Below are 14,603 nucleotides of genomic sequence, written 5' to 3'. Positions count from 1 at the left end.
ATAGTTCTTACTATATCTTCAGAAGAAAAAATATATGACCAATAAACTTTTGAAATGATGATGTACAACCACGCTGGTAATCATCAAAATGCAAATGAACACTATAAGGATACCACCTCACAACAATCAGATTGGCACAAATAAAAATGTCTAACAGTAACAAGTGTTGATGAGGATGTGGAGCAACGGGAACTCTTACACTCTGCTGCTGGGAAAGTAAGTGGGTACAAACTCTTTAGAAAACAACTGAGCCAAATCTAAAGATAAATGTGTACTTACTCAAAGACCTAGCAAGTCCACTACTAGGTATATACTCTAAAGAAACTTTTGTACAGTAAAACAGAGGATAGCTATAAGGAGATCTCTAAAAGCATATTTTATAATAGTACAGAAAAACAGCAACCTAAATTGACTAGACAATGGATAAACTGTAATACAGTTCTAAGTGGAAAACTAAAATGCACTAAAAATGAAATGAACTATAGATTCACTTGTCAACACGAATGTGAAAAACCTCTTGTTGAATAAAAAAAGCAAATTGGAAAAATACATTCATTACAGCATTAATGACATCTATATAAAACAGAAATCATACAAAACAACATGTATTTAGGAATACACTCATATATAATAAAATTATTAAAAAGAGGAGGGAAAGATAAATACAAGGAAGGTTTCCCTTGTGGAGCAAAGGAGTAGAATTTCAAAGCACTGATAAAGCTCTACAACTGTCTCACATGCTGGATGTTTGTTTCATTGTTCTCTTTACTTTAAATGAAGGATATCTAAAGTTTTATATGTATGACAAACTCCATAACAAAAATTTTTTGTCGGGCTTCCCTGGTGGCGCAGTGGTTGAGAGTCCGCCTGCTGATGCAGGGGACACGGATTCGAGCCCTGGTCCGGGAAGATCCCACATACTGCACAGCAACTAAGCCCGTGCACCACAACTACTGAGCCTGCGCTCTAGGGCCCACGTGCCACAACTACTGAAGCCCACGCACCTAGAGCCCGTGCTCCGCAACAAGAGAAGCCACCGCAAGGAGAAGCCCGCGCACCACAACGAAGAGTAGCCCCCCGCTCGCCGCAACTAGAGAAAGCCCACGTGCAGCAACAAAGACCCAACACAGCCAAAAAATAAATAAATAAAATTAATTTTAAAAAAAGAAAGAAAATATCTTGGACTACAAATTGTAGTGAATAAAGATGTTCTTTTTTTTTTTAATTTATTTATTTTGGGCTGCACTGGGTCTTTGTTGCTGCACACGGGCTTTCTCTAGTTGTGGCGAGCGGGGGCTACTCTTCGTTGCGGTGCACCAGCTTCTCATTGCGGCGGCTTCTTTTGTTATGGAGCACGGGCTCTAGGCACGTGGGCTTCCGTAGTTGTGGCTCGCGGGCTCTAGAGCCCAGGCTTAGTAGTTGTGGAGCACGGGCTTAGTTGCTCCAGGGCATGTGGGATCTTCCCGGACCAGGGCTCGAACCCGTGTCCCTGCATTGGCAGGCGGATTCCTAACCACTGCGCCACCAGGGAAGTCCCTAAAGATGTTCTTAAAATGGCTATTTTTTTAAAACGGACTTCAAATTTAATTTAGCCACAGTGAAATTATTTCATAGTAACATGATTCAATGCTTAAGCAGAAATAGCTTAAAGACTCCTATAACAGAGATAGAAAATCTACATAAAATATATCTGATATTAATATAGTCTCAGTTAAGCTTCTGACAGGCTTATTCATCTGCCATGGATTATTCATTCGAGGCCTTCTGAAACAGGGATAAGTAAACTTCCATTCTTTCGATCAACAAAATACTGTAATAAAGTTGTATTATTTTATTTTTCTTGATGATCATTTCTATCTTTATATTTGATATAGATGGTCCCCACTTACAATTTAGACTCAACGATTTTTCAGCTCTACAATGGTGTGAAAGCAATATGCATTCAGTAGAAACCATGCACTGAATTGTGATCTTTTCCAGGACTGGCGATAAACGGTACCAAACTCTCTCATGATGCTGGGCAGTGGCAGCAAGCCACAGCTCCCAGTCAGCCACGCAATCATCAGGGTAAACAATCAGTACACCTACAACCATTCTGTTTTTCACTTTAGTATAGTATTTAATAAATTACATGAGATAGCCAATACTTTATTATAAAATAGGCTTTGTGTTCTATGGTTTTGCCCAGATGTAAGCTAATATAAGTGTTCCAAGCATGTTTAAGGTAGACTAGGCTAAGCTTTGATATTCAGTAGGTAAGGTGTATTAAATGCATTTTCAACTTATAATATTTGCAATTTATGATGGGTTTATCTGGACATAACCCCATCATAAGTCAAGAAGATCTGTAATTATAATCTCAACAGTAGTTCTGTAATTTTAATCACTAATGACAAAAGTAATGCTGGGTTTTGTTATATCAATAAAATTTATTCTCAATACCAATACTGCACGTTCTTTATCTTTGGACTTTAAAGTTAGTATTGCAGAAAAAACAGAATCAATGAAACTACTGAAATTTTTACAATTTTCAATTAATGGAATCATTTGTTTGTCAAAACCTTAGCAATAAGATAAATTTCCAAAAACACAACAGTAGTTTTTTGACATCTTAAATCATCCCAAAAGTAAGAAACTAAAGGTAAATACTAAATGTTCCTCTTAGGAAAAAGGGGTTTTTTTCCTATCATATTGAAACCCAAGGACATTGTGAGACTGATAACTGATATAAAACCATAGATAATGCTAAACTGAATTTTTTGACTAATATAAAGAAAGGACACTCTATAGCAGGGGTTGGTAAACTTTGGCCCAGTGTTTGTTTTTTAAAGATTTACTGAACACAGATAAGCCCATTCATTTACGTGTCGTCTATGAAAAGGGAGAACCAGACTTGTAGTTCCATGTAGGTATCCCCTCCCTCCACAAAGAGAAGCTATAGAAAAGACTAACCAACACTCTTTTTTTTTTTTTTTTTTTTTGCGGTACGCGGCCTTCTCACTGCTGTGGCCTCTTCCGTTGTGGAGCACAGGCTCCGGATGCGCAGGCTCAGCGGCCATGGCGCACGGACCCAGCCGCTCCGCGGCATGTGGGATCTTCCCAGACCGGGGAACGAACCAGTGTCCCCTGCATCGGCAGGCGGACTCTCAACCATTGCGCCACCAGGGAAGCCCTAACCAACACTCTTATGGAGAGATATTCTGCTCAAGAGCCTAGACTGAGATACCAAAGAATGCACCTTCTGGGTGAACAAAAAATGAAATTACATAGTATAAGTGATATTTTGTGTATTTAGATATTTTATGTTTTTCTACTGTAAAAAGAGGAAATAATGAAATCCACTGGTGAAATTTGCCATGAATAGTTTATGTAACCAATTTGATTATTCCCTGGTGGCACAGTGGTTGAGAGTCCGCCTGCCGATGCAGGGGACACAGGTTCGTGCTCCGGTCCGGGAAGATCCCACATGCCGCAGAGCGGCTGGGCCCGTGAGCCATGGCCGCTGAGCCTGCACGTCCGGAGCCTGTGCTCCGCAATGGGAGAGGCCACAACAGTGAGAGGCCCGCATACCGCAAAAAAAAAAAATATATATATATATATATATATATATATATATATATATATATATATATATATATATATATATATATATATATATATAAACAACATTAGAATTCTCATATTATTCTACCCAGATTTGATATCTATATACCTATTTATATTGTTTAAAGTTCTTAGTAATTAAGTTACATAGTATTAAATTTCAATTTAAAGTAATTTTAATAGCTGCTTTCTCCTCTAAGTCGATAAACTTTATAATGTGCCTCTATTTATATTCTTTCTTATTATCTATTTCCATAAAGGATCCTACCAAAAAAGGTTATGAATGCAGAGTCTGGGGAAAGGGACAAAAGATGTAAATGACAAAATAAACATGAAAAAAATAATAAACTTGTCAACATTTTTCCAACTTTACATAGTTATGCTCTGTAGTCAAAAGGCATAGATTTTAATACTACATCTGGAATACTTTAGAAAAAGTCAATTGATTTACAATGTGACAAATGACTTTTTCCTGATCCTAGACATACACAATTGCCTGAAATGGGAGAAATTATGCAAGCTTTTAGTATCAGGAACTTTGCCTAAATTGTGTTATGAACGCCTAGAAAAAGGTAGTTTAAAAGCATTCTTTTGAGAAAGACAAGCACCTGGAAGATGATTTAGAGCAATCTCTGGCCACATTTGAGCCTGAAGATGTTGGTTCAAGATCTTCGCTTTGCCTTCTTAATTCTTTCTCTCTGTTCATTTCTTCCTCTTTTTCTCTTGCTTCTGAAAAGATTATAAAATTTTTTCAACAGTTAGGCTTCAAAATTTGTTATTATTTAAAACACTATAAATTAACATAGTTACAAAGATGTAACATAGACATGTTACCAGTAACAGCAAAAAAATTATCAATCTAAATGCCCAACACTGAGAAAATAATTGAAGTTTACTGTGTATCAACATAATATGAAATACAGCCAATAAAAATAGTGATAGAAGAGAAATTCCTGGCAGTCCAGTGGTTAAGACTCAGTGCTTTCACTGCAGTGGCCTGAGTTCAATCCCTGGTCAGGGAACTAAGATCCTACAAGCCACACAGCATAGCCAAAAAAAAAAAAAATAGTAATGGAAAATGTACAAATCTGAGAAAATATAAACAGATATGCTAAGCAAAATTAACACGTGAACAGTGTATGAACCATGACTGTACTATGTAAAAAGATGTGGCAAGTGACCAGAAGAAAGTATTCAAAGGTAAGATTTTAGGTAATCTCACCTTTTACTTTTAATGTTTTAAACCAAAAATTCAGTACTTCATTCCTTTATGAATTTCCCAAACTGGATTTTTGGTCAGAGACTTCCTACCAAAATTATGAGGAAAGTTGAATTACATTTAGTTTCCAGAGTTGTCTACCTTGGAAAGACAAAAAAAATTTATCCAAGGAAATCTTATCTTTCTCCTCTGATAATCTCACTCAACAATTGGGGCGGGAAGCACATAGGAAGGAAATTAATTATATGAATAAGGCTTGTTCTCAATTGCCACCATCCTCAATAACCTGAGATAATCTTTAACATTTATTTCTTTTTTTTTTTTTTTTTTTTTTTTTTTTTTTTTTTTTTTTTTTTCTTTTTGCGGTATGTGGGCCTCTCACTGCTGTGGCCTCTCCCGTTGCGGAGCACAGGCTCCGGACGCGCAGGCCCAGCGGCCATGGCTCACGGGCCCAGCCGCTCCGCGGCATGTGGGATCCTCCCAGACCGGGGCACGAACCCGCGTCCCCTGCATCGGCAGGCGGACTCTCAACCACTGCGCCACCAGGGAGGCCCTAACATTTATTTCTTAATAATGAAGAATAATACACCCAAAGTTAAGTGGTATCAAAGGGCACTTATTAATTGGAATGTTGTACTCTTTAGGTCTTTTGTTGCTAGGATGTAGAGGATGAGTAACAAGGAGATAGGCAGCAACTAGTGTCAACAACTAGTCTTTTGTTTCAAACATGGAAGATAAAACTCTCCAGGAAGAGGTAAGGCATAGCTCAGGTTAATTTTTTTTTGCTCTCCACTGGGCTGGGTTAGGAGTTAACAATTTGGCACACTGATGCTGGAGGAGGCTGAAAACAATAAGAGAAGGATAATGCCCAAATTTAAGAGTGAGCCTGCTGGGCTCCTACCTTCATCCTGCTTCTCCAGACATTCCCTCCATTCCCTCTAGGGTGAGGGGGGATTGGAGAGTGAAGCAGGGAAGGCCACACTTGGACTGTAGGCTCAGGTCTTAGGGGCAGTTCTGACCCTAATCAGAAAACGATACTAAGGCACATTATTAGCCACCTACACAACAGCCACTTCTTGCTTTCTCCTTGCTAAGAAAACCACAGTTCTCCCTAGGTAAGAATCAACACTGTGTTTCAGGAGCTGCTGGGCCCCTCCCTGCCCAGAAGGGCTGAAGTTTGATTCCAAGTCAACCATTGTGCTCTTGCAATGGCTGTTTATTGCAACTGATGTGCCATACTAATACCAGCTAATAACATGTGAGGGGAAGTCAGCTGAAGGTACATTTGAGAAAGGTTTTCTTGCTCCTAAAAAGTGTTACATAGAAGTCTCCTTTCAGCCTGTGGAGGTGGTCACCTGCATGTACCAAAATTTAGCTGACAAAATTTTGAGACATGAGGACAGTCTGCTTAGGACAAGCCAACACTCTAAAGCTGGCAAAGCAGAAAAAAGGGGAAAAAACTTCATGTCCTTCATATCAGGACGCAGAAGACAGAACAGCCCCACTCCAGAGTTCTTGTCATAGTGCAATACTAAACCTTTCTTATTTAAGCAATTTTTTATTAGGTCTTCTATGACTTCTTTGAAAGTAACCATTAGCATCTTAATATCAACCTTAATTTAACAAAAATAATAGCAACTAATACATGGAGCTTACTATGCTATGTACTAGGTATTGTTTTAAGCATTTCCTGTAAATTAACTCCTTTAACGCAGACGTAGAGAATGGACTTGAGGACATGAGGGGAAAGGGTAAGTTGGGACGAAGTGAGAGAGTGGCATGGACTTATATATACTAACAAATGTAAAACAGATACCTAGTGGGAAGCAGCTGCATAGCACACAGAGATCAGCTCGGTGCTCTGTGACCACCTAGAGGGGTGGTCTAGAGAGGGTGCGAGGGAGACAAAAGAGGGAGGAGATATGGGGATATATGTATATGTATGGCTGATTCACTTTGTTATAAAGCAGAAATAACACACCATTGTAAAGCAATTATACTCCAATGAAGATGGTAAAAAAAAAATTAACTCCTTTAATCTTCATAACAATCCCTGAAGTAGAAACTTTTTTTCTTCACCTTTATTGGAGTAAAATTGACAAATAAAGCTGTGAGATATGTAAAGTGCACAATGTGATGATTTGGTACAAAAATACATTGTGATAAAATTCTCCCCATGGAGTCAATGAACACAACCATCACCCCACATATTTACCTTTTTTGGGGGGGGAATAACATTTAAGTTCTACTATCCTAGCAAATTTCAATTATACAATACAGTTGAAGTAGATACTACTATCCTCACTTTATAGTTGACAAATCCAAGGCAGAGAATAGAGCTATTAAGCCTCAAAGCAGTGAATTGAGGCTCCACAACTGCAACTTTCCTTGATGTGACCAGACTTTCCAGAGACTGTAAAATTATCCAACGACTACCACCCACCTTATAAAACAGTGAGCCTGCCTCTCTCTCCAATGGGCCATAAAGTACAGCCCTTTATTGCTTACTTGTCACCAGACGATCTGGAAACTATGACCCACCCACCTAACTAGAGTTCCTTCCCAGAGGATGAATACTCCAAGCTATTTGCCCCATCCTGGTGAAGATCTAACTTTTTAATTTAAAATTTAACTTTTTTTAAACAATAGTAAGGATTTTCTATTCAGAGAGGCTTCTGCTGTCACCTGCTGCTTCATAAAAGAAGAAAAAAAAAGAAAAGACATTTTTGAGGAAAAAAAATATTTTTTTCCTCATTGTTGACTGAGGACAAACCAAAATGAAACATAATTCAACAAACTGTAGCTCCCTGACCAAGGGGATCATTTTCATATATTTTTATTGAACGTAGGACCAAGTACACTGTAAACACTGTAAAAATGCTCCACATGTTCCCTTAACAAGTGAATTAACCTACCCCCCATCACCTCATTTTATTCTTCCAAGTACCTCATTTTATTGTTAACTCTCTGCTCTCAGATAGTTACCAATTTTGGATAGCCATTGCTGCAAAAGCACCCCAGATGTATGCAACTCTCATTTAGGTTAACAGCAAACTAGCCAAGGACTTGCCTGGTGGCACAGTGGTTAAGAATCCGCCTGCCAATGCAGGAGACACAGGTTCGATCCCTGGTCCAAGAAGATCCCACATGCCTTGGAGCAACTAAGCCCGGGTGCCACAACTACTGAGGCTGTGCTCTAGAGCCCATGCGCCCCAACTACTGAGCCCGCGTGCCACAACTACCGAAGCCTGCGCGCCTAGGGTCCCTGCTCCGCAACAAGAGAAGCCACAGCAATGAGAAGCTCGCACACTGCAACTAGAGAAAGCCTGTGTGCAGCAACCAAGACCCAATGCAGCCAAAACATATACTTAATTAATTTTTTAAAAGTAAAAGATTAACAAGAAAAAATTTGAAACATTATTCCCTGACATTTTACATAACACATATTTTATTGAAGTTTTACAGTAACTCATCCTTTCTGTTAGAGCAGTTAACAACCAAAATTTCACGTCCGTATACACAGACAATTAAACTTGCCATTAAAAGGGACCAAAGTTCTTATTTTCCTCAAGTCTAATGTCAAAGCCCAGGAAAAGACTCCAATACCAATCATTAAATAAAATATGCCCATATCAGAATTTTTTAACTTTTCTTTTAAGAAAAGTAAGTCAAACTTTGGATTCTTGAGTTTAGATCAGGGGTAGAAACAGCAGTCCATATCCAAGGCTGTAACACTAAATCAAGAAAGTTCAATGCATTTAATTCATCCACAAATATCAATAGGAGTACATGGTCTTGAGATAATTTTTCAAAATTTTTAAAATGTAATAACTTTACTGGAACTCCTCTTAGGTGCTAAATGCATACATACTTCACTAAGAAAAATGACAGGAATTTAAAGTGATATTTATAACACTGCTGTTTAAAAAGTACTCTGCCCAACATCATAATTCCTTCAAGAATCTTCTAAGAGAGATCTTATTATTATTGCCACCAAACTGATGGGGAAATTAAGGATCTGAAATTTGAAAATCCATCCAATGTCATTCATCTAGTGGAACGTGGGGCTAACCCTTAAACCTGCATCCTCCAACTCCAAATCCCAAACTCTTTACTATTCACCATGCCAGTTAAAAACATTCTCCAAAGATGCAGGATTTATTTTTTTAAAGGCAGTATTGCAGTTTTAAATTCAATTCAGTCTTCACAAATATATACTGAGAAACTATCTTGGAAGGCATGGTACTGGGGACTATAAAACTTAGGTAGGGGAATAAGACAATCCCTATTCAAAGCATTTTGTGTCACACACTGAAAGAGGTAAATACAAGAAAGTTACACTGTAACAGTATATGCGTTCACTAAAACATTTAAAAATTAAGTGTATAACGCATTCGTGTATATGCTGCAGATAGCATGTCTTTATGTATTGTTTGATGATATTAAATTATTTAATATTTTTAGGTGTAGTAACAGTATTTTGGTTAAGATTTTTCCAAATCCTTATCTCTTAAAGACATACTAAAATATTTATGGGTGAAATAATGTACCTAGGATTTGTGTCAAAGTAATCTGAGAGGAGAAGTAAATGGAACTAACACTGGCCATGAACTGTTACAGTAGTTAAATCTGTGTGATAGGTATACGGGATTTCATTACTATGTTACACTGCATGTAGAAATGAAAGTGTTTTTTAAAGAAATACATACTATATGTAGATAGCTAGCTGTCTTTTCACCACACATACACAACAAAAACTGTTATTCTGGGCTTCCCTGGTGGCGCAGTGGTTGAGAGTCCGCCTGCCGATGCAGGGGACACGGGTTCGTGCCCCTATCCCGGAAGATCCCACATGCCGCGGAGCGGCTGGGCCCGCGAGCCATGGCCTTGGAGCCTGTGTGTCCGGAGCCTGTGCTCCGCAACGGGAGAGGCCACAGCAGTGAGAGGCCCGCGTACAGCAAAAAAAAAAAAAACAAAACAAAAAACTGTTATTCTTCCAAAAAGCAAAAACATTTCATGTCAAGTGCACTTCCCAAATATGAGATATTACTGCTATACAATTTATCATTTTAAAACCAACAATGACAACTGCTGGAATAACATGCACTTAAATTTTTCCAGGAGTCCTGTCTCTGGCTTCTAGCCCCTTCTGCTGTGTCAGGTTACATCTATCCTTTCTCTAGTGTAAGAATGATCTGAATCAGATCTAAAGAAAGCGGTAGAGGAGTCAGTCTCCTTCTAAGACCCTGAGGTGGTATCTAGAATTGCTAACCACCTGGTATCAAACCACACAGTCTGGAAGTTAAGGCCTTCATTAAATATCTGATACAACTTATTAATGCAGAGATTCAACAGCAGCAGCCACATTCACTGTATGTCTCAATTTTCTATACTGTCTGGGTCAACGGTCAGTGGTGTACACAGCTCTGAGAGCCACCTCTCGCCCAGCCTTCCAAATACTGGTTCCGCTGTAAGCAGGAAAGAAAAAAATGAAATGAGAATCAGATGGGGGGGGGAGAGGAGGTAATAAAGAAACCACTATTCTGATTCTTATAAATTAATTTTGAATCCTTGTTTGTTCATAGCTCACAGTACTAAAAGATTTTAGCTCTCAGACCTTCTTATCCTGTTTAGATGCAACTTTGATCGTGTTTAAAAAAACAAAGACAAAAAAGCGTCTGCTTCCAAAAGAACCAGCACATATGGTCTTTTAACAATTTTGAAATTTTTTTCAGTCTTATAATTTTATAACTGGTAGGACACTGGTGCAAGCTGGATACAGTATTTAATCCTATAAAAGAGCAAGTAACTGAACTTCTTACCCAGTGTTTTCCGACTTCTTTCCACTGCTGTTCTTCGAGTTTGTTCAAACATTGCTTCCAAATCAAATGTGCGAGCTTTTTTCCCTAAAACAGAAATAAGTAGCAGACTATGATTTTCCTTAACTAAGTTGGCCAAACTTTAGGTACTAAATAAATACTTACTGACTGACCAATAACCACTTAAGTCTACCTAATTTATAGTAGGGCTACAAAATAACCATAAAATATCAATGAAGAAAGAGTTTACTTCCCAGGGAATTTTTAATTACAATCTCATCACTAAATAACATTAACCAGCCAACTTTCCCATCCTCCTGTAATTCATCTAGACCCTACTCCTTGAAACTACAACACTGGTGTGCTAGGCAGAATAGAGAATGTTCATATCCTAATCCCTGAAACCTGTGAATATATTACATTACAGGGTAAAAGGGACTCTGCAGATTAATTAAGGTTATGGACTTAAAAACTGGGAGATTATCCTGGCCAGCCCAATCTAATCACAGGAGCCCTTACATGCAAAGATGCAGAATAGATATAGCAGAAGTCAGAGAGACCTCAAACTTGAGAAGAGCTGCAGTTCCTTTGGAGATGAAGGGGGCAAGAAGACAAGTAATGCAGGTATCTAAAAGAGCTAAGAAACTCCCACCAGACAGTCAATAAGGAAATAAGGAAACCACAAAGAACTGACATTCGGACAACCTGAATCTGCTTGGAAGCAATGTTGTATTTGCTTTTACTGCCTTTTTTTTTTAATAATAATACCTATTCTGTGTTTGTTTGCCAGAATATGGTAAAAAGGGCTTTCTTACACACTACTGACTTTGTTATAAACTGAAACCACCTTTCTGAACAGCATTATGACAATATATATCAAGAAGCTTTAAAAGCTATATGCCCAATTTTTTGTTACTTTTTAATATCTGTATTTTTTAATCAAAGTAGTCCCTCTTTTAGATCTACCCTATGGAAATATGCATAAAACTCCTTTTACAAAAGGAGATAAAAGAGTTATTTATAAAAATGTTTATTTTAGTATTACTGATAAAAGAAACTATGTGGGATAAAGTTAAAAATATTACAAATTATAGCACTTCTATCTACTATTCAACCATTAAAAATCATGTTTTGGAAAAGCATTTTATAATATGGGAAAATCCTCAAAATATTAAGAATTAAACAAATTCTATATAATTAAGAATAATATAAAACTGTACATATATACAATCTTACAACAGGAAAAACTGGAAAACAAACTAACTTTAAAGTCTTGATTTCTAGATCATGAAATTATGAATGATTTTACTTTCTTCCTTCTTATTTATTGGGTTCTTTATATTTTCCTGCTATTTACATGTGCTCCTTTAGAAATTAGGGAGAAAGCTATTTAAAAGAACTGAAACAAAAATAAGTACCAAAATACTACAGAAGTATACAGTACTTTTGTAGCCATGACCACCTAGGAGATAGTAAATATGTTTTGTGGCTCAAGACATTACCAGAATAAATGAATGTATGAATGAACAAAAGAGAGACTGAAATGAAGATTCTGGAGTAGAAAACCTGGAATCAAAAAAGACTTACTAACCTACAAGGACCTACTGTATAGCACAGGGAACTATACTCAATATTTTGTAATAACCTAAAAGGGAAAAGAATATTCATATATAAGGGAATATATATAACTGAATCACTGTGCTGTACCCCTAAAACTAACATGACATTATAAATCAACTATAACTTAATAAAATAAAAGATTTACTATTATAACATCACCTAATGGCCCATTTGTTGCCAAAAGGGCCACCTTATTGCAGACCACAGTCAGTGGTTAACGCTCAGTCTCAGGAGGCAAAGAGACAACTCCCTCCATCAACCAACACCCTCCACCGCGTGGGTCACAAAGCAATCTTTCTTTCCCACTAGCCTTCTCATAAGTGTCACCTGAGCTGGTCCCAAGAGACAGGCAGGAGTTAGAAAATGGATGGGGAAGACTGTGTCTAAAAATTGCAAGATAAACACATTAGAGCTGAAGTAATGAGAACTTAGCACTGCGGAAGGGGCGGAACACAGGTGACAGCTCGGGCCCCCCTTCCAACCTGCGGCTCTTAAAATCTCTGCAAAATGAAACGGGACTATGCCTAGGGCAGTCACTCACCGAACCCCGTGAAGCCCATGGTGACCGCCAGCTGCGGGTCCGGTCCTGATGCGTCTGAGCCTGTCACTGGAACAAGAGAAAAGAGAGAAGGCCTTGTTAGTGCGGCGCCCCCAGCGCCGCCGGCCCTGCCCGACCCACCCCGCCGGCGCTCGCCTCACTGAACCCACCGCCGCTGGGTCCGGGGCGCTCCATGGTCTGCCACCCGCGACGGAACCAGCAACACCCACAGCCCAAACAGCTGCTAAAGACTAGCGGCAAACCAGGCAGGAAGTATCGCCTCCGAGCGTCAGCCTCGCCGCCAAGGCCAAGAGCGGCGCCTTCCGCGGAGGGAAAGAGGCCTCCTAAGCAGCGCCGCCCTAGCGGGCTGGCGGAGTATAAGCGCCACAGAAGCTGGCTTCAAATTGAACCCACAGGAAGGGGAATAGTATGTGGAGTTTCTGTAACACTTTTTACTTTGTAAGACGTATTTATCGGGGCTTTCCTAGTGGCGAAGCGGTTAAGAATCCGCCAGCCAACTCGGCGAACATCGGCTCGAGCCCTGGTCTGGGAAGACTCCACATACCGCTGAGCAACTAAGCCCGTGTGCCACAGCTACTGAGCCTGCTCTGTAGAGCCCACGAGCCACAACTACTGAGCCCACGCGCCACACCTACTGAAGCCCACGTGCCTAGAGCCCGTGCTCCACAAGAGACGCGTTTACTGCCAAGGTGACACTTAATCCTCAGAAATCTAAAGATGGCTTCAAATTCCACGTCACAACTAACCACTAAGAGACTACCATTTGTTAAGTTTTGGTATGCTGTCAGAGAATATTCACAAGTGTCTAAAAAGGTTATTAAAATACTCCCTTTTCCAGCTACATAACTCTGTGAGGCCCCCTTTTCTTCGTAGACTTCAACTAAACAAGTAACAACAAGAGATATGAAATCTGGTTATATCTTATTTAGCCAAACATTTAAGAGATCTGCAAAAATGTAAAATAACAGCATTCTCCTCACTAATGGTTTAGTTTTAGAAACTATGGCGATTTTTCATAAAATATGTGTTATTTATATAAACGAGGATTAGGCTTATTCTTTTAAATAAGTTATTTTTAAATTTCTCATTTTTATGAGATATTAGCAATTATTGACAAAAATAACCCTATGAAATAAAATTCATATTTTATCGCAAGACAAGAAAAATTCAAACACAAAAACATTTCTCTGCCTTTTGACCTCCTCTCTCCCCTCTACTGTGCATTGTGTATATGCATTTTGTATCAACCAAAGCTCCTCCATCAGCAGAAATACCTGCTCAACCATAAAGAGCAATGTTCTCCTAGCATCAAGACAACTCCCTAAAAGATAACGTTCCTTCTTGATCTTGAAAGTGGCCAAGATGATGGTTAGAGCTGGATTGTGTAAACTGTCAGTAATACATCATTTAATGTACAGCCCTCTGTTTCGAAAAACATATAACTGTGTTTTGACTTCTAATGAGCGGAACAGTCCTTAGAGCTTTCTGAGATGTTGTTTTGGGTTATAATCCTCAGCTTGGCACAAATAAAATTTTCCATCTCTTTTTTAGATCGACTGATTAACTTTTTTTCAACAATCCACACAAAAACCAAACCTCTTTGGACTCCTTAATAATTTTTTTTTTTTTTGCGGTACGCGGGCCTCTCACTGTTGCGGCCTCTCCCATTGCGGAGCAAAGGCTCCGGACGCGCAGGCTCAGTGGCCATGGCCCACGGGTCCAGCCGCTCCATGGCATGTGGGATCCTCCCGGACCAGGGCACGAACCCGTGTCCCCTGCATCA

General features: G+C 39.0%; 1 protein-coding gene across 3 annotated transcripts in view; it reads right to left on the bottom strand.

Annotated features, from left to right (window-relative positions):
- Positions 1–13,093, bottom strand: part of WDR70 (WD repeat domain 70) — a 316,067-nt gene extending 302,974 nt beyond the window's left edge. The window contains exons 1-4 of one of the 3 annotated variants that reach the window (XM_081231053.1): positions 12,970–13,090; positions 12,803–12,868; positions 10,645–10,728; positions 4,212–4,332 (exon numbers count right to left, since the gene is read on the bottom strand). In XM_081231053.1, coding sequence (XP_081087179.1) covers positions 4,212–4,332; positions 10,645–10,728; positions 12,803–12,868; positions 12,970–12,994 — 296 coding nt within the window. In that variant the 5' untranslated portion in view covers positions 12,995–13,090. Of the gene's footprint in view, positions 1–4,211; positions 4,333–9,675; positions 10,291–10,644; positions 10,729–12,802; positions 12,869–12,969 lie in introns of those variants that run through there. The other 2 variants (XM_081231052.1, XM_081231054.1) reach the window with 2 other exon arrangements.
- Between the last annotated feature and the right edge of the window lie 1,510 nt (positions 13,094–14,603).

This window comes from Mesoplodon bidens, assembly GCF_964165515.1.
Source record: "Mesoplodon bidens genome assembly, chromosome: 4".
Classification (NCBI taxonomy): Eukaryota; Metazoa; Chordata; class Mammalia; order Artiodactyla; family Ziphiidae; genus Mesoplodon; species Mesoplodon bidens.
The sequence above is the reverse complement of the archived record's forward strand: the minus strand, read 5'-3'. Positions and strand labels throughout refer to the sequence as shown.